The 20,313-nt window shown below is 34.6% G+C and overlaps 1 protein-coding gene across 3 annotated transcripts; it reads right to left on the reverse strand.

Moving 5' to 3' along the window:
- Positions 1-11,608: 11,608 nt before the first annotated feature.
- Positions 11,609-20,085, reverse strand: LOC117916044 (protein SMG7). 3 transcript variants are annotated; one of them, XM_034831848.1, is made up of 8 exons: positions 19,902-20,085; positions 17,983-18,087; positions 17,248-17,853; positions 17,017-17,139; positions 14,922-15,154; positions 12,877-14,834; positions 12,617-12,758; positions 11,609-12,279 (listed from the first exon to the last, which is right to left on the reverse strand). In XM_034831848.1, the coding sequence occupies exons 2-6, from the start codon at positions 18,049-18,051 to the stop codon at positions 12,899-12,901; spliced, it is 2,967 nt and encodes a 988-aa protein (XP_034687739.1). In that variant the 5' UTR covers positions 18,052-18,087; positions 19,902-20,085; the 3' UTR covers positions 11,609-12,279; positions 12,617-12,758; positions 12,877-12,898. The 3 variants fall into 3 exon arrangements, with proteins under 3 accessions (XP_034687739.1, XP_034687740.1, XP_034687738.1); XM_034831849.1 differs by having other exon boundaries at positions 12,617-12,776; XM_034831847.1 differs by having other exon boundaries at positions 12,617-12,791.
- Between the last annotated feature and the right edge of the window lie 228 nt (positions 20,086-20,313).

A 20,313-nucleotide genomic window follows, 5' to 3' on the forward strand; every position in this document is an offset into this window, starting at 1 on the left:
CTTAAGCCCATGTCCTTAGGATCACTCAAGGGACACATTATCTCAATCCTATAATATATCATGTGCCTTTATTGAGAATACTTGTTGCTATCAACTTCCATAACAAATGACCTAATCCATGGAGAATACATGATCACCGTAGGATCTCATCCGTAGGTCAAAGTCATTGTTAACTTTGACACAAACTTAGTATTCTTTCAAGGTTGAAAAACAATACAACATTATAGCTTTGTGAAGTCACGATAACTTAATAGCTTTACATCATAACTCACTATAGTCCAATGTAGTGTACTCACCATGGGAACCTCATCCTGATGGTCAAGACTAGTTATTCCTCTAATTAGGAGGTAGTGCACTACAACCTCAAATGGATTGCCTAAGTCCACAAACTAATTATAAAGAAATCATCTACTTGCAAGGAACTCATAACTTGGACCTTCCATGCAACTCCTAATACACCCAAGTTTTATACAATGCGTAGACCAAAATGCTCATAAAAAATCATGCATTAAACAAGGATAGATAAAAGTGCAACTAGAATATAATTAAAAATAAATAGTAATTTTACATCATGTTATGCTTTTAAGGGTTCTATCCTTACAATCTCTCATTAGTCTTTAATTCATTATGTTACTAAAGCAAACTACATACACATCTGACACTCATATTATCCTTGTGACTATCAAAGACTTTCCCTATCAATGTCTTGTTGAAGTGATCCATCAAGTTCACTACATAAGGTATCTTCTCAACCATTATATCACCCCACTATACTATTTCACTAATCAAGTGGTACTTTCTCTCAATGCATGTGCTTACCCTTTCAGTAGTTCCTTGGTTATTTAGATTGTGTCACTATCCCATTATTGTCAAAAAATAGTGTCACAGGTTGTATAGCCAAGAGCACAAACATAAGTCCCATGAGGAACTTCCTAAGCTAAATAACTTCCTTTATTACCTCAGAAGTTGCAACAAACTCGACTTCTATAATGAAGTCAATGGAAACTACAACATACTCAATTTCATAGTGGAGTCAATAATACAAGATTGCTTCATACTTTTGAAAATAATAGCCACATCACCAAAAGTAAATACCAAATTAGAGGTAGGCCAACAAGAATCTTTATCTGACTGAAAGTCTAAATTTGTGTACTGTTTAGGTACTAACTCATCATTGTGGAACACAAGCATATAATATCTCACTCTTTTGAGATACTTGAATATATGTTTGACAATTGTTTAATGTTTTGGCCTTAGGTTAGACTGATATCTACTCATCATACCTACTATGAAGCAAATATCTGATCTAGTAAATACTATCACATACATAAGGTTACCCATTGTTGATGCATAACTGTCATGCCCCAAAACCTACTCCAAGGGGATGACAGTCATTTCACACCTCAAGCCCGAAGACTCAAAGTGGAAATGATACAAACATTCATTTTGTAACTGGAAACTACCAATTACTAAATTCCTGTTCAAAATAGTAAAATAAATGAATTCTAAAATCTCCATATATCAACTTTAAAAACTAACACATCAACAAAAGTGTTGTTGTCCAAATAACTCTAAACTCATTATTTAAACGGGAATTAAATTTTAACATCTAAATAATGTTCAAAATAAAGTTTGAACTAAAATCCTAACAAAGAAAAATTCCCAACCTAGCCATCACTCATCGCTTGAACTGAAAGTACCTGAAAAATTATCAACGAATGGGCATGAACTTAAAGCTTAATAAGGAACATCAATACAGTTTCATGGATCAAACATTTTCAATTATAATTATAGACTGAAGATATAACATATAATTATTTTCATAAAAACTTTTGAGTCAAACAAGCTAATACATTCAAAACTTTTCAACAAAACTTTCTCATATCCATTTCAAAACAATTTCACATCAAAACCAAATCAAATATATTCAAAATATCTTTACTTTGGTTATCAAATAACAAATGGTGCTCAATTAGGTGAGACTTCATAAATAAATGACTAGTTTCAAATTTGTTCCATTTAAAGTGAACAAAACCAAAGGTCAACAATTATAACTCATTGACTAAGGTCATAAGGTCAACTATTATAACCCGTTGAATAAGGTTATACAATATCAACTATTATAACTCGTTGATTAGGGTTAGATATGTCAACAATTATAACCCATTGACTAAGGCTATAGAAACCAGAGTCAAACACTTCATTTCATTAATTCAAACTTACAAACAAAATATCATATCTTCACAATTCTCTTTTTTCAAAAACAAAGAAAATGCTCAAACATATTTTTTCATACAAAACATATATTTGATCCATACATAGAAATAAAAATAACATTTTTACATATTTCAAAATACAATATAAAAAGAAAATTATTTCCTTTTACAAAATCTGCATTAATTTCCTTTACCTTAAAGAAACACTTAAAAACCTTGGAGAATTTAGCCTGAAGAGTTTACTTCTCACCTAACATAATATCATATACAATATTTATTATCAATTATTTATCTAAACATATAAATTTGTCAATCCTAAAAATATTTTATTTAGTTTTAGTCATTCTAATCAATTTCAATTTCCTATGTCAACATTATTATTAATAATATTATTTTCAACTTCCTAAAAAATAATAAATTAATTTAGTGAGTTTCCAAATTTTTATAAAATTCATATTCCTTCCTAATCTTACTTTAAGTATTTATTTCTTGATGTAATTAAATTAAATTAAAACTTGTACAAAAAAACTATTATTATTATTATTATTATTATTATTATTAATTACAAAGCCTTCTTTCCATCAAGTGCACACACGTACCTTTACTTTTTTTTTTTTCTCCAAATCCACTATTTATTATTATTATTATTATTATTATAACATTTTTTTTTCTTTCTTTTGTTTCCCAACATTTAACCTCTTCTCAATTTGTCCACACACATTTTTTTTTTCTATAACCTTATAGTAGACTATGACACACATGTACACTATTTTTGTTTTTTTTTTTTTTCTTTTTCACAGTTCCAAAAAATTGTGCAACTCTTATTTTATATGTTATTTTTAATTTTATTTCTTCGCATCCTATAATCCATATATTTTCTTTTTTCAAAAATCTCAGTCTGTGATTTATTTTTCTTTATTTATTTTTTTATTCATTTGAATATTCATAATTCTCTTATTTTCATCAATAAGACAACCTATATTCATAAATTTTCAATATTGTGATCTAAAAATCAAATAAACTAACCCTAATTGAGATTGAAATCTTCCAATGAATTTTTAACGATTCAAAACTAATTAACGAATTTAAAATAATAATCTAAAGGTTAAAATCTTACTTGGAAAACAAATCTTCAACCTTAAACTTCCAATTCCTCCGTTCCAAGTTTCCAAATACTATCTGATCTCTATAATATTCGTGTAAAAATATTTTCTAAATACAAAAGATAAGAAAAAAATCTAATTTATTCCTAGGGTTTTAAAAGCAAAAAGATTTTTCTACCCTTATTAAGTTAATTTAATTAATTAATTAATATTTTTATAAATTATGATTTTACCCTTATTTCTTCTCTTGTATCTTAGGGCACTGATCATGAGAAAGAGGAATTCCATGCCTTAAGGGTAATAAACCCTTCTTGGACTCTTGCATTATATACTTTACCAAAAGCTTATCAATGTAGGTGGACAATACCAACTTCCTATTCTTAAGCTCTCATAGGACCTAAATCCTAAGAATATATTGCGCTTCTCCTAAATTCTTCATTTGAAATTGAGTAAACAACCAAATCTTAATTGATGACAATAGTCTTACATTATTACTAATAAGTAGAATGTCAATAACATATAAGATCATAAAGGCCACCATGTTTCCTTGTACCTACAAGGTTCACCCTCATTTTGATCAAAGTCAAAGGTCTTAACTGCTTGATTAAAATTGTTGGGATCGAGCCCTTAAAATCAAGACATAATGTAACAAAGTTAGACTTAACTATCATCTTGTTATCATTTTGGTATATTGACATTGATTTGAGCATTCAACTCATATATCTTACATTGTACATGACCTATGTGTATTAAGGGTTGCATATAAGATACAAGTCACAAGTTCTTTGTAAGTAGATAAGTTGTCTATAATTGGTTCATGGATTTGGGCAATCTAGTAGAAACTGTAGTGCATCACCTCCTAATTGGAGGGATGACTTGTATTGGCCGTCGGGATGGGTTTTCCACGGTAAGTACACTAATGTATGTAATGCACACTGATGCAAAGCTATTAATTATCATGATTTACCAAGTTACTATACCATATGAACTCTTAAGCTTGAGAGGATATTAAGCTTGTGTCAAAATCAACAAGAGACTTTGACGTACGGGTGAGACCCTAAAATGGTCATATATCCTTATGGATAGGGTTATTGATGATGAAGGTTGGTGGCAATATGTATTCTCAATAGAGGCACCATGATATCTCATGTGATTAAGACAGTTTGTCTTCTCGGGTGATCTAAGGGACATGTGATTATGAAATATGTGGTCACAGTAATTTCTTTAGTGGAATTTGACATATGCTCCTTGGAGTTAAAGTATGTTAATTGATTACATAATAAATGATATTTGTAACTCAATGATTTAAGAGGTAATCTTGATAGGTAATAGTACTACCTTATTAGATTACAGTCACTAGTTCATGGGGAGTCTACATGTAATGGATAGTAGGTCACAGACTCAAGCTTCGTCTCATTGTTAATTACATAAGATACTGAAGTGCAATTGATTATCTTCAGTGGAATGTTGAATCAACTACAGAAATGGATTCTGAGGGAGCTAGTACTCTTATGGGTCCTAATGGTCCCCGCTCTAAGCTTATATATCATGATGGTACGGTTTGTGAAGGTTGGATTGACTCTAGGTTCATTCTTGTGCATAAGGATGTTTTGGTAATTACGTAAGGTTGCACAAAGGATAATGAACAAGGTCTCTAGATTGGGCTAATTGATCAATTAGATGGCCCTATGTGGTTAATTAATCAATTATGACCCATTTTAGGCTAGATTAAGTGACCCAAACCTTGATGGGCTTAAATGACTTAAGACCAATGGGCATATGGGCATAAGTCACTTAAGCCACATGAGCAACCCTATAAATACTTTTTTTTTTTTTATGGGTTAGGGTTTCATAATGACTTTATCTTCCACCTCTAGAAAATGAGAGAAAGTGAGAGCCAAGAGATCCTCTCTTCCAAAGCTCACACTTTGAAGTGTCAAGATTGTGGTTCGAGTCATCGGGCGGAAGACCTTGGGTGGACGAGACTTCTAGATTCATTGTTCTTCATCTTCACATAGCAGAATTGATTTGAAAACATTCAAATAATAAGTAAAGTTCTCTAAGGACTTTCCTTTTGATCCTAGAATGTTGAATTTTTTATTTTTTGCTTCCATTGCATAGGATCTAGAGGCCTATGATAGGATCCAGTAAAATCATTTATTTCATGAGCAAGATGTTTATCTTAATCTATAAATAGATTTATGCAACTTGCATATCATATGTTTTTGGTCTTTCATAATGATTACATTTGGTTCCATCATGTAGATGCTCTCATTAAGATTGTCATTTAAGAATGTAATATTAACATCCATTTTTCATATCTCATAGTCAAGATATGTTGTAATGAATGGAAGTATTCTAATGGAATTAAGCATGATTGTCAATGAGAAGGTCTCCTTATAGTCAAAACCAAGCTTCTAGCCATAACCTTGTTGGGGAACCCTGAATTACTCTGTTTTCATGCCCTTGATCGTTGGGGTGCATGAAAATCTATATTAGGCTTTTCTAGGTCTATTGCAATGAAAAACTTGGTATTCAAAAACAATAAAAAAAAACTAAAAAAATCATAAATCTAGAGAAAAATGTTACATACCTGCAATTTGGATGTTCTCGGATTTATTCTAGTCGATGTAAAATACTCCAAAGTTGTAGTAGATCTCATAAACGCAATAGGCTTCTACCTTATGACTCCTTCTTGAGTCTTGGCATTGAGATGGTGAAGTTCTTAAGACTAGAGGCTAGGATTCTCTCTTTGAACTACAGAAGGAAAGTAGCAAAAGTTAAAAACCTTAACCCCTAAATGGGTATTTATAGGCTTCCTCCTTGGCATAATTGACTTGAGTCCACCATAGGCTTAGGTCACTTAATCTAACCCAAAAAGGTTGTTAATTGATTAATTAACCCAATAAGGTTCCAATTAATCATTTAACTTAATTTAGAGATGTCGCTTACTTATCAATATGCAACCTTGAGTAATTACCAAAACGGCCTTATGCATATAAGTAAACTAAAAACTCATCCAACCCTCATAAACTGTGCTATCAAGGAATATGAGTTCAAGTAGGGACCATTAGAACATAGGACAATATTGATTCCCTCAAAATCTAATTCTGAAGTTAGCTTAATATCTCATTATACAGAGTCAACTGCACTCCAATATCTATGTATATTACAATGAGATACCAAGTGTCCGGGTCTATGAAATACTATGTGTTAGAATAAAGCCCTTAAAAACATGACATAATGGAATAAATTCTTGGATTTTATTTGTTTAATATAGTTTCAGTTCACTTTTATCTATCTTATTTCCATGCATTATATCTTGTAAGCACTCATGCCTCCATATTTTGCATTAGTAGTTCACGGAAGATCCAAGTCATGGGTTCCTTCCAAATAAATGATTTATTGATTGTCGATTCATAAGCTTAGGCAACTCATTAGAAGGTATAGTGCATCGCCTTTTAACTGGAAGAATAACTGGTCTTAACTATTATGATGAGTCATGACTTAAGGTTATCAAGTAGTCATGGCTTTACCAAGTTGTTTCATTGTGTTATCTCTTAACCTTAAGAAAATATTGAGTTTATGCTAAAGTTAGCACTAGTATGCATAGTTACACACTGAACCGGTTATGATGAGTCATGACTTAAGACTATCAAGTAGTCATGGCTTTACCAAGTTTTTTCATTGTGTTATCTCTTAACCTTAAGAAAATATTGAGTTTATGCTAAAGTTAGCAGTACTTTTAACTTATGAGTAAGATCGCAAGTTGAGCATATATTCCTTATGAATTGAGTCACTATTAATGGAAGCTAGTAACAATAACTATTCTCAATATAAGCACCATAATATCTCATGGGATTGAGATAGTGTATCCTCTTGGGTAATCCTATGGAGGTATATTCATGAAAACTATAGTCATAGTAGTTCCTTAAGTGGAACTTGACATTAGCTCTTTGAGAGCTAAGATATGTCAGTTTAAGAGGATTTGTAACTCAACAATAGTAAAGGTAATCTTAAAAGGTTGGTAACTTTTACCTTGTTATACTATGGATACCCATTCATGGAGAGACTAAACGCAATCGATAGCAAGTCATGGACCTGAGCACATGGTGTCTTATTGTTATTTACATAGGATACTAGAGTTCAATTAATTCTCTATAGTAGGATATTGAATCAACTTCATAATTGGATTCTAAATGAGTTAGTACTCTTATGAGTCCCGATGGTCTCCGCTATAAGCTCGTATACTTTGTTGACATGAGTTATAAGGGTCAAATTGGCTCTAGGTTCACTTTTGTGCATAAGGGTGTTTTGGTAATTATGCAAGGTTGAATAGGGGTAAGTGAACAAGGTCTCTAGATTGGGCTAATTAATCAATTAAAACCTATTTTGGGCTAGATTAAGTGACTTAAGCCCTTAATGGGCTCAAGTCACTTAAGCTTAGTGGAGAACCTTATAAATACCCCATTATGGGTTAGGGTTTCCATAACTTTTCTAGTGAGTCATCTTCCACTAGAAAAAGAGTCATAATCTCCACCCTCTCTTCCATCCCTATCGAAAGTGTGTCAACTTGACAAGGTTCGAGTCATCGGGCTAAAGATTTTAAGTTTACGAGACTTCTTCCAATTTGTTCATCATCTTCACGGCGTGGATTTGATTCGTGAACATCTGAATCTGAGGTATGTTTCTTATTAGCACTTTTTAAATTCATTTTATGTTTAAAAATGCAATTTTTCCACTATGCATGGGATTTAAAAAGTCCTAGGATAGTTTTCCATGTTCCTAACTTGATTTGGGCTTAGAAAACAAAGAGATTCGGGTTTTTCCTTTCACTCCATTATATACAATCTCTCCATGAACTGATCGTTCGTAGTTTAACAAAGTGAAAGTAATTAACCTTTTAAGACTACTTTTACCATTCTTAAGTTACAAATCCTCTTATTATGTGATCAAATGACATACTCTAACTCACTAAGAGCAAATGACAAATTCCACTAAAGGAATTACTGTGAGCCCATATATTTCATGATCACACGTCCTTAGGATCACCCAAGGGGACACACTATCTTAAAGTTCGTGAGATATCATAGTGTTTTTATTAAGAATACCTATTGTTATCGACTTCCACAAGCAATGCTCCAATCCATAAGGAATATATGATTATCTTACAATCTCACTCATAAGTCAAAGTCATTGCTAACTTCTACAAAATCTCAATACTTTCTCAAGGCTGAGAGAAAATACAATATAACAGTTTAGTGAAGTCATGACTACTTAATAGCTTTATATCATGACTCATTATAGGTCATGTTTAATGTGATCGTACACACTAATGTACTCACGATAGGATCTTCATCTTAATAGCTAAGACCAGTCATCCCTCCAATTAGGAAATGGTACACTACAATCTCAAATGGATTGCATAAGTCCACGTATTAGCTATGAATAATTTATCTACTTGCGAAGAACCCATGACTTGGATCTTCCATACAACTCCTAATGCTCCCAAGTCATGTATAATATAAGAGATGTTAGGCCAAAATGCTTATAAAATATAATTCATGAATTAAAGATAGATAAAAGTGAACCTAGAATATCATTATATGAATAATGTATTCCAAATTTATTACATCATGACATGCTTTTAAGGGTTTTATCCTAACAAACCTTTTACTACAGGTCTAGCCTTATAAGTCTTAATCTTTCCATCTACTTCTCTCTTCCTCTTGTAAACCCATTTCCACCCTATGGATTTTATCCCTTTAGGTGCTTCTACAAGTTTCCATACTTAATTAGAATACATAGATTCAAACTTTGCATCTATAGCTCTTTACCAAAGATGTGCATCTACATTGTTCATTACTTCATCATAATATATGGGATTAATCTCATGTTCCTCTAGAATACCCTTGAAAGACTCTCCCAAATACATGTCTCAATTTGGTTGTATAATAACCCTCCTACTACAATGAGGTACTAGTGCACTAGAAATTAGAATAATTGGTATTGGACCTATAATTTTATGTGCTAATGTGGAAGTCCCATTTGGTGCACTCAAATCAACCTCACTCCTAGACTTATTATATATCATATAGTAATCTTCCAAAAATTTGGCATTATATTAGCAAATACGTTTTGGTTGACTTAACTATAAAAGTAACAACCCCTAATTCCTTTTAGATACCTAACAAACTTGTAAACTCCTAACCTTAGTTCCAACTTATATACCTTTGGCTTCATCACATATGTTAGATGCCATCATATGTAAACATGGTGTAAATCAAGTTTACAACCTATCCACAACTCCATAGGAGTCAAGGGTACCAATTTAGATGGAACTAGGTTAAGAAGATACCCTACAGTTTCCAAAGCATATTCCAAAAGGATGTAGGGAGTGTTGAAAAACTCATCATGCATCTCAACATGTCCATAAGAGTTTGATTTCTTCTTTTTGCTATTCCCTTCTATTATAGAGTTCTAGGGGACATTCCATGTTCTTTTAGGAAATAATCAAACTCACATGACATGTACACTCTACCTTGATTAGATCGAAGTACCTTGAGGCATTTACCTAACTAGTTTTCCAATTTTGTCTTAAATTCCTTGAATTTATCCAAAACATTATATTTCATATGCATAAGGTAAATATAACCATACTTAGAGTAATCCTTAATAATTAAAAAGTCTACACACAGCAGTATGCACTAATTTTAGACATTCTTTGACTCTAACCCCTTTATCAATAAACAACCCTTTTAATAGTAAAGAATCTCTTCATCATTTTACCTTTTATACAAGATTCATAGACTAGAAGGTCTTCTAAAACTAGTGAGCACATTGTTACAAACTTAAATCAGTCTTTGGATCATATTTATATTAATATGATCTAGGTGTTGATGTCATAAGTACGTCTAATTAGTGTTATATATTTTCCTCTTCAGTAAGAAATGATGACTTTCAACATAAGGCAAGATATAAGCAAGAGTAATATAAAAGAGATTGTCAAGCAATGGACTTGAGCAAATAAATAAATCATTTTTTCTAATAAAAAACACTTTTATTCAAATAAACTGAATAATTTCATTTATTTAATCTAGAAATTGAAATCAAGTTTTTTCTAGACTTAGGCACATAAAGACAATCTTTGAGTTCTAGATGACTATTATTCTCTAAAACTAGGGTAATATCTCCCACAACTAGCACAATTATCCTCGCAGCAAATGTCAGAGCCAAGTACACTCTCCTTTATTCAACCTTCTCTATAGTTGAAACTATTAGGATAGAATATTTAAAAGTAAGATATAATTTAACATAGTTAGACTTGATCTTCCATTTGCTATCCGTTTTTGCATTTATATTAATTTGATCATTTAAACTCATATCAGTTGTATTGTACATGACTTCGATGCACTACAAGTTGTATAAAAAACACAAGTCATGAATTCTTTGTAAGATGTAAGTAGTTTACAATTAGTTCCTAGATTTAGACAATCCACCAAAAACTATAATGCGTTACCTCCTAATTAGAGGGATGACTTGTTTTAGTTGTTGGGATGAAATTCCCACTATGAGTGCATTAGTGTGTATGGTTACACATCAAATTAGATCACTATTGTTGAAGGTTGGTATCAATAAGTATTTTCAATAGAAGCATTATATCTCATGGGGTTGAGACGACATGTTCCCTTCGATGATTCAAAAGACATGTGATCATGAAATCTATGACTGCAGTGATTCTTTAAGTGGAAATTGACACCTGCTTCTTATGAGCTAGAATAATATGTCAATTGATTATATAGTAAGAGGATTTGTAACTTAAAGATTAGAGAGGTAATCTTGATGGATTGAAAACACTATCTTCTTATATTATAAACACCAATTCATGAGATAATCCTAATATCCTCCATTTTCTTTCATTCTTTTCACTCTCCTTCGCCTTCCTTTTCCTCCTTCCTTCTCTATCTAAATGGTAACCATACGGTCCGAAGACTCCCATCATTTTTATTCAACATCGTTAAACCCTACAAGAAGGTACTCTTCATTTCTAGACGGGCAAGTTTTGTAAAGTGAATTATGTGCAAGATATAGAAAAAGTATTTATTGAAAATTAATGCCTACAGGCATTCCCGCCTCATAGAATGAAAGAAACTATCATATGTTTATAATGAACATATGAATTTGGCCTATGATTTTGGCCCTACAGCAGGGGATTCTATAAAACAAAACAAAAGAAGAATAATAAGAAAGTGGCAGCAAGAGTTTGCCAAACCAACATTGAGGGTAGAATAACAATCACAATCACACTAGGTAATGAGGCAGTGGGCATGAAGGAAGCAGTTCCCCAACCTCAATTTCACATAGAATACATATTTCAATAGAGGGTACAACCCATAGACATTATTTCATTGAAGGAGGTTCCGAGTCGGTTCTCAACACAGAAAAACCAGTTTTTGCATTTTATCATCTATCATACTTAGCAAGGCATATAATAGTATCATAGACAGAGTCTTAATCCAGACACAAAACCATAGACATAACAATTCAACTTAATATACTGCTCTTTTATGCTTCATTATGATCCTAGAATTAATTTAGCTTCTGATACCCAGGCTCCTACCCAGCAACTTCCTGACTTGAGCTCCAAAGCCTTCAACAGAAAACTGGTTAGGTAGCATGATACATGTATCATCAGCTGGCTGATGATGGTAACAGTGATGACGATATCGATAACATCACATCTGACATCTAGAATGTTATCACAGTTTAGTAGACTAGTGAGTACACCATCTTTATTCCACTCAAACTTCTTGAAACACAAGCCTCAAGAACTGTGGATGATCTTTACTAACACGGTATATCTCCATCCCAAGTGACCAGACAAGGGATATACTCTGAACTTCACATCATAAAGTTGTTTCACAATTTCTCTTCCTCTGGGCTGGGGAGCTCGGTGCAATCTGTATAAAAGAGAATCTTAGTTCTTGCTTCTATATTCATAACTAGTTTGTCGTAGATGTTTATATAAAATAACTCAATTTTTTTATAGGCCATAAACCTCAATAATTGAGCAAATCATTGTAAGATTTTACAGAATGTCTAGGATCAAATAACTTAATACTAGATAAATCCATCCTTGCTGGTTGTAAATAACACTATTATAGAAGCATAGACTACCGCCTAGAATGTGCCAGCACATACACTAGTAGGAGAAAAAGAAGGCACAGGGTTGAACAAGAGGTGCTGGTTATTGGATTCTTAAATAATCTAGAAAAACTTTTAAGAGTGGATACTCACTTGTTTAGTAGCACACGCCTGCAAGATGCCAACACACCATCCTCCAACAAAGACTTAACAACATTGACAAGGCTGCAACGTTGGAGTCCCAAATTTGGTACCAACAAAATGCAGGTCGATCACCAGAACCATGCTCAAGGACCTCAAGAACAGACAAATGCTAGATCAGAGGAACCTCCAAGAAGAGTTAATAATCAATTAGAAACACATAATACCAATTATAAATTCAGATGCAATGCAAAAAAAAACCATGATCTTACCATCTGTGCTCTCAAAATGATCTCACACGAAATAACGACCTGGCCACACAGACTGTCCCTGATATTGATCTGGCAGTGGAGTAAATTGCTGATATTCTTTCAGGAGTTGTTGCTGTTGTTGTTGTGGTTGCTGCAGCTGCTGTTCATGGTGTAGTTTTAGATGCTCACGAGGTTGGAGATCTTGCCATGCTTTCTGTTTTTCCACTTGGATCTGTGCTGTTGGAACTTGTTTTCCAGGGAAGGGAAAAGTAATCGTCCCTGCCAAGGTATTGCTGTTACTAACAAGTTGAGGGCTTGCATTAGGTGGATAATTGATGGAACTGTTAAGCCCTTTGCCTTTCATTGATGATGGTAACTGATATTCATCCAACCAGCTATAGTCATCCATTAGTGGATTCTCAGTCATTGAATCTGAGCCAGATGTGGGCTCATTTACTTGTTTAGAAGGAACTGAGCTAAAACCAGGTGGAGGTCCAAGGTGCCTAGCAGGTCGGCTCACTGGGGTTTTCCTCGAACTTGCAGGTAAATCTGATGATGTCTTTACAATCAAACAATCAGCATTAAGTCCAGCAGATGCAATAGAGCCAATCTTGGATGGTACGATTGATTCTAGGGGTTTTGTCCGACCATAAAACATGCCATGAGCATCAAGATTGGCATATGGTTGGATAGGAAGGGGAAGTGAAGCAGGATAAGAAACAATTGCATCTTCTTGTATCCCAGGTTTCATTTGGTGTCCATTCTCCAAAAAACTCAAACTTCTCAAACCATTCGCAACAGAAGCTGCCTCTTCCACAAACCGTGGCAGAAGTTGTTGCAGATGCTGGGGAACAATATTAGCAACAGATACAAGTGGCTGTGAACTTGCATCTAAAGCAGTAAGCTGGTGAAGATTGTTGAGAGGGGCAGAAACAGAACCACCATAAAATTGCAATTCACGTGCAGAAGCATTTTGGTCAGGCTCCAGGCCCGGGTGAGGGCTCTGGGTTAGACCAATCACATCAGTTCGCTTCTCATTCACTGTTGGCTTGAAAACAATCACCTCATCCTCTTCTTCCCCTTCCACATTTGGTGCCTTTGGCTGCATAATTCCCAAATTCATTGTTTTGTCTGCCGGAAATTCTAGTGCCACACCATTAGATTTTGGCATGCCTAAATATGGGGAAAATGTCAAATCATCTGATACTTGAGGCTCAACACCAATGACAAACTTCTTTACCTTCGAATCAAAACAGACTGTTTTCTGATCAACCTTAACCACGTTCGCTAGGGCCTTTCCTGCTGCAAGAATCCTTTTAACACGTGCTTTTCTCTCTTTATTGCCATCACTTCCATATGAATGCTTCCTTGAAAAATCCAAAATGGTTTGTGCAGGAACAAGGGGTAAGAATCCTCTCAGCTCAAAATCCTCCCACAATGCAAGTCGGTTTTCAGTTTCCCCTTCTTCATACCTGCTCATGTTAGAAAAACAAGTCTCATCTTCATCATCATCTATGGACACCAGCCCATCCAACAACAGCTTATTCAGAAAGGATATACAATGGTTCCAAAACACCAATCTAACAGTTGCTTGTTTCTCATCGACATCATTGCCCACTGCAACATCCGGACAACAGGCCAACCACTCCACAAAAACCAGAATGCCAGGTAAAAGGTAGCTTGATGAAGGATCACAGATCTGCACACATCTCTTTAGTATGTGACCCATAAACTCAAAAACTGCAGTAAATGCATTTTGGAGCAGAACCGTACGCTGTAAGATTTCTGCATAAGTCTGACCTTCAGTCTCCCTATTCACATTGTGAACTGTGAATATGAGAATGGAGATTAGCCTAACAATGACAAGACCATTCTCTACAGCATCTTTACCAAAATTCATCTCTTCTTCCAGTCCAGAAGAAAGAAGCTCATTCAGAGAACTGCTGACCAAGGAGAGAACCTCTGCAAATGTTTCCAAACTGGGAAAAGGAAGTCATATATAAGTGGTTACTTCATAAAGCTTGATTGATGGTAACAATGAATCAGTAATGTTCAGGACAAAATACCTTGTACGGGTGAAAAGGATTCCATTTAGACGAACAAATCGAATGCAGAAGGTCTTATATGTCTCATGGATACTGGATGCTGTCCCCTTGACAATACTGGTTTCCATGTTGGAATCTTTTGATGGAAGTTTTGCCTCCCCTTTCCCTCTACCTTTGGCAGTCATCCGCACAGGTGACTCCTTAACAGCAGAAGCTTTAGCATCCCCAAGCAGCTGAGAGAAATTCTGACGATTCTGTTACAAAAAGCAGAGTAGGTAAACAATAGGTGAAGCTTTTCCTCTTTTTTGTTTTTTCTTTTTCCTCATTTCTCTCCTGTTACATAAACTCAGGAGGAGCAACTTTGATGGGTCGGACCAACCAAACCAAAATCCGACCAGATGCTTAGGTGGGTTTGCACAAATATTGTTAATACTTGGATTGAGCTTGAGTTTTCTCAACCTAAACTTGATTTAGGTTGGGATTGAACCAAGGGTTTAAGCAACCCAAGCCTAAACTTAACTAGATTTGATACATTATAGAATGAATAATCATATTCATTCTATATGATTGCAAATAACTTTAAAGGAAAAAATTGTCAAATTTAATTATTTTATGTATTATTTCATTTTTCTAAGATTAGATCTATTTTTCTTTCCTGTTATTATCTCAAAATGAAGTTTCATTTATTATCTTAATTTTAGTATCAATATATAAAAGAATTCAGTTAAAAAAAAGTCATTATAGATGGGTTCAACTAATGTAATCCGAATTTCACCATACAAACTGAACAACCTACCCAACCCGAGTCTAAACTGATGAACTCAAAAGCCTAATCTGAACTTAACCCCAACTTGGAAAAAAAAGAGATTGGATTAGATTTGAGTTGAGCACCTTGGTTAGAGATCAGGTTGTATTTCAGGTTAAGTGTTTATTAATTTAGGTTGGAATCAGATTGGCTGCAAATCTAACCCAACCCACGAAATTGAGCCTAGAAACTCCCTCCTAAGCCTTGCCACTTCAGCCAAGCTTCAAGGAGATAAATGCTAGGGGAAGATTCCCTCGCTAAATCTTAAAATACCATTTATCCCCTTCATTAAGTTTGAAATAATAACCATCCATTCATATTCTTACAATGCTCTTCTACAATATATACCATACAACTCTTTTGACCACCACCATTACCACAATCTGTCCTAATAAGGGCCAAGCTTTGAGTGCCATGAGTCAAACTTCAGAATCAGCATGCTATTGCAATTCCTAGTCTACGTAATCTAGTCTCTGAAAAGTCCAATCAACTGGGATGAGATTATGGTGTGGAAAGTTGTTACTGGAAGTCAGTATTACTACTTACGGGAATGAGAGGGCCATGGAAGGTTGGTATAGAGGTGTTGGAATGATGCAGTGCCATCACCTACATTGGCTAAAAATAGTTGCTTTTCTATTAAAACCTTCAGTAAAGCTTCATTTCTGGATGGTTTTATGCTCCACCCCTGAAAGGGAAGTGTGGCATTTGGGGGCTCCTCTGAAGGTTAGTTTGATCAAGTGAGAGAATCAAAATCAACCCCAACAAATTGTACACGGTGGTCTAATTTACCATCTAGATGGTACATGAATTTTCTACTAAAATAAAATAAGTTGTCATCCAGATATTATTAAGGTGTTTGACTATTCAACGCAGATCAACAAAGCATGCACACCCATACAATCACGCATGTGACACATACACATGTGACATGCAGAGACATGCATGCTTCACATTACGCACATGACATGTGTTTGACACATTCACACATTCACACATGCACACACAGGGCAGGATACAAAGAGAATCAAACATGTTTAGGGAAAAAAGAAAAAGAAAAGTAAAAAACTACCATAAACAAGCAAACGCAATTTGTGCAATAAATCAGAACCTTATTTAAGAAGAACATATGACTGTTGCTGCTTTTGGCAGACTGCTTAGTCCATAGAAGATGGAAGAGAAACGCATAAAACAAAATTTTAATAGGATAGGACGAATATGGATTCATTAATCTTTCCAGAACATAAAAGTAAACAGCCCAAATATTTTAACAAAAATAGGATAGCACACAGAGAAACACAGATGAAGCAATACCTTCTCAAATGCAACAATCAAGTTATCCCTTGCAGTTGAAAAGGGACTATCTACAGCCAAACTCCGAAAGTACCGGTACACAGCCACCAACTCATCACCAGAATAGGAAGCCAATATTGCCAGCTGAAAGAAAAAAAAAAAAATAGTGAAATAAACCAAACCAAGGAGAAAAGGATGTAGAGGAAAATGAGTATAAATGAGGTCCCTAAGAGCAGAATTTGAAAGTAAAACCTGATGATGAGGGTTCCCACTTGACGGCCAGAGAGATGCAGCTTGCAGATAGTAACTGGAAGCTGCTGCATAATCACGAGTTTTGGAGTCACCCTCTCCATATAGTCCTTTGTAACGAGCAAGATCACCCAGGTATATCAAACAACGATGACATGATATCAACCCTTTCTTCATCTCCGTAGATTTCTTTACATCTTTCTCCATAACAATTTGATTCTCTGAATCCTCAGAGAAATTTCCCAGAGGAAGCCCATACTTAGCTCTGATTTTTAAAATTAGTTCATGGTAAAATCCAGTTGCTTCAGAAAGGAAGTTTTTAAATTGCAGACGTATTTTTGCAACTCGATCAGGACGCAGTGGGCCTTTTGCACTCTGAGATGTGGCTGAGCCTGAAGAAGCTAAAGCAGCACTGAAGTGCGCCCTTAGTTCCTCAATCCGCCGGTAATGCAACTGCCAGAGAGCATATTCAATATTATGCTGTTCAGAAAAAGCATGATCCTCGAGAATTATGGCTTCATAATTCTCACGCATTAGTTGCCAGGCATTAGGATCTGAGGGAATTCTTGCCTGGGCCGACTTCCGACGTCTATTCTCCAACTCAATATTCTGCAGAAAGGTCAATGTCAACATACCATGGACCAAAATTTTTAGACAGGCATCCATGGGATTTGTGTACATAAACAGAAGAAAGAGGAATGCAAAGGTGCTCAAACTTTGCAAGAAAAAATTAGATACCTTGTCATAAAGACGTTGAGCAAGCTCCCGTGATGAAGGAGCAGACATTTTATCCATTTGTACAATCATCAGCCATCAAATATGTGATGCAAACCACTTCAAAATCTGCAGAAATTTTGTATGAATATCAACAACTCAGTGACTCGATAAAAATCTTTTAATTCAGTAAAAGAAATTACAGAGGCAGGGTGGGCAGGGGATAAAAGAGAGAACTTCTAAGAAACTGAAGCAAAAAGATAAACTGCAAGCTACTTCGTTCCAGAAAAATCAATCATACACAAGAGTCCATTCAATACAACCAGAAAAAGTCAAGAAATTATTTATCTCTCTCTCTGTTCACCAGTACTGAATCACATGGACATTTCAGCCACCCCACCAGCAAACAGTGCTTGCATGACTAGATCCTTCTACCACATCCTTAAACCAAGAGCCACAAAATGTTCCCATGGATACCTTTTCTATTGTTGAAGCAATGATAATTAATTTCAGAAAATATGAGGGAACAATTCACAAACTTATATTAAAATATGCAGTGGCCCACACGATAACTGACTTCTTTGGCAGCTAAAAATACTAAGCCAAATAAAAGATCGACATCATATGTTATGAGGAATTCAATTCTCTTTAAACAGCAGCTTCCATGTAAGACTTTTCTAACTTTCCGTATTCTGCAGTGTCCCAGACCTAGGCACAATCAGGTATATTTACACCAAGTAGTTTTCACATTGATCTGCTCCTTAACAATCAATTGTTAATCAAAATCCTGCCTACTCCACATTATTGTAAACCAATTCGATACACACAATAACTGTGTTATCATGAGTAATCACTGCTGAGGTTGCCAACTTCCAAATTAGCGATAATCTGCATAGGAAGCTTAACATTCATTTGATCTAATGGTTTAATAGCAAAGATGTCTCCCCCCATTAGCCTCAAATTTTAATAATCCTCTGAATAAATATTGACTAATTTTAATACCAGAAAGCATTAGAACACACATCATTAAAAAAAAATGAAAAACAAGCAGCAAGAAATTGCGCAAACTAACAACTAAAACCCTAAATGAATTTATTGTTTTGAATTCTAGAAATCATATCATGCAAAATAATATAAAATACAATCAAATAATCTGAACTCCCCAACCTTTTGGCTGGAATTAGAATCCAAACATGGTATAAAAATATAAAATAAAAAATAAAAAATTATATTCCAAATTAAAGGGAAAAAAAACATCCAACCTATTTGGATAACCTGAAAACAAAAGATCAATCTAAAACCTAATCAACCCAAAGTTAAAAAGATCATGTTTTTCCGCCTCAGAAAAGATACCCAATCATCAATTACAGGAACTTGTAGACCCAAAAGACCAAAAACCTTGTCTCCACCGATCCAAGAATCTTAAAATTGCTCATATCAAATTCAAAAGAACCCTCGATTCCACAAAACATGGGTTGCTCCAACCTTACCCTAAGTCAATCTTCTTTTTAAATGCACTTCAAACATGACTTGCACGACAAGCTTCCCAAATTAATTCAAAAAAAAAATTCAAAAATCGGAAAACACTCCATTTCATGAACACCAAGACCAAAACTCAAAAACCCTAGAAATTTTTTAAGATGCCCGAAACTTTTTTACATAAAGAGGACAAAAAATACCAATATATTCTATCAGCAATACAAAATCACACACGCATGCTCTTACCTTTTACCTTTCCAATTTACAAAAATCATCCCATCTTTATACACAATCACATATAAAAATCAAAAAGGGTTTTCAAGAACAAACTCGACAAAAAGAGAACACTAGTAGATCCGTGAGTCAACAAAAGAAACCCTAATCGTCGACCCAACCAGATCAATCGGCTATTTAAGAAAAAACAAAAAAAAAAAATCGAAAGAAAATCCTGGAATCAGATCTACCTTAATTCGGATATCAGCTGATGCTAAAAACGCCAAGTGAAACATGAAATTGATGAGGAGAAAGAGGAGTTGTAGGGTTTGTTGATGTGGGTGCGTGAAGGTCCATGGAGATATTGAGCGGATTGAGGAGAAAGAGAAGAGAGAAGAAAAAGAGTGGGGTTTGGTAGAATTAGAATTTAGAAATTAGAATAGAATTCAATGTGTTTTCTGGGTCATGAGCCATGACCAGCCGGCGACTGAAACGCAGCGTTTTATCATCTTTTTATTTTTTTAAACAAACAAACAAACCCTGTGCTTGTGTCCCACGCGCTTTCCTTTTGAGTGGCCAACACGGTCCAATTGGGGAACGGGGGTGATGTGGGGCCACGATGTCCATTCCAGTAACTTCCATGCGCTCCTCACGTGATTAAAG

The sequence above is a fragment of the Vitis riparia genome, chromosome 6 (assembly GCF_004353265.1).
Source record: "Vitis riparia cultivar Riparia Gloire de Montpellier isolate 1030 chromosome 6, EGFV_Vit.rip_1.0, whole genome shotgun sequence".
NCBI classification, from domain to species: domain Eukaryota; kingdom Viridiplantae; phylum Streptophyta; class Magnoliopsida; order Vitales; family Vitaceae; genus Vitis; species Vitis riparia.

What these genes read in the sequence shown, in the direction of transcription:
- LOC117916044 (XM_034831848.1), bottom strand. Translation starts at nt 18,051, where the DNA reads ATGATTGTACAAATGGATAAAATGTCTGCTCCTTCATCACGGGAGCTT. An exon ending in GTGGGAACCCTCATCATCAG is followed by an intron (nt 17,140 to 17,247) that starts GTTTTACTTTCA and finishes TTTTTCTTTCAG; the next exon opens with CTGGCAATATTGGCTTCCTA. An exon ending in ATCCTTTTCACCCGTACAAG is followed by an intron (nt 14,835 to 14,921) that starts GTATTTTGTCCT and finishes TCCTTTTCCCAG; the next exon opens with TTTGGAAACATTTGCAGAGG.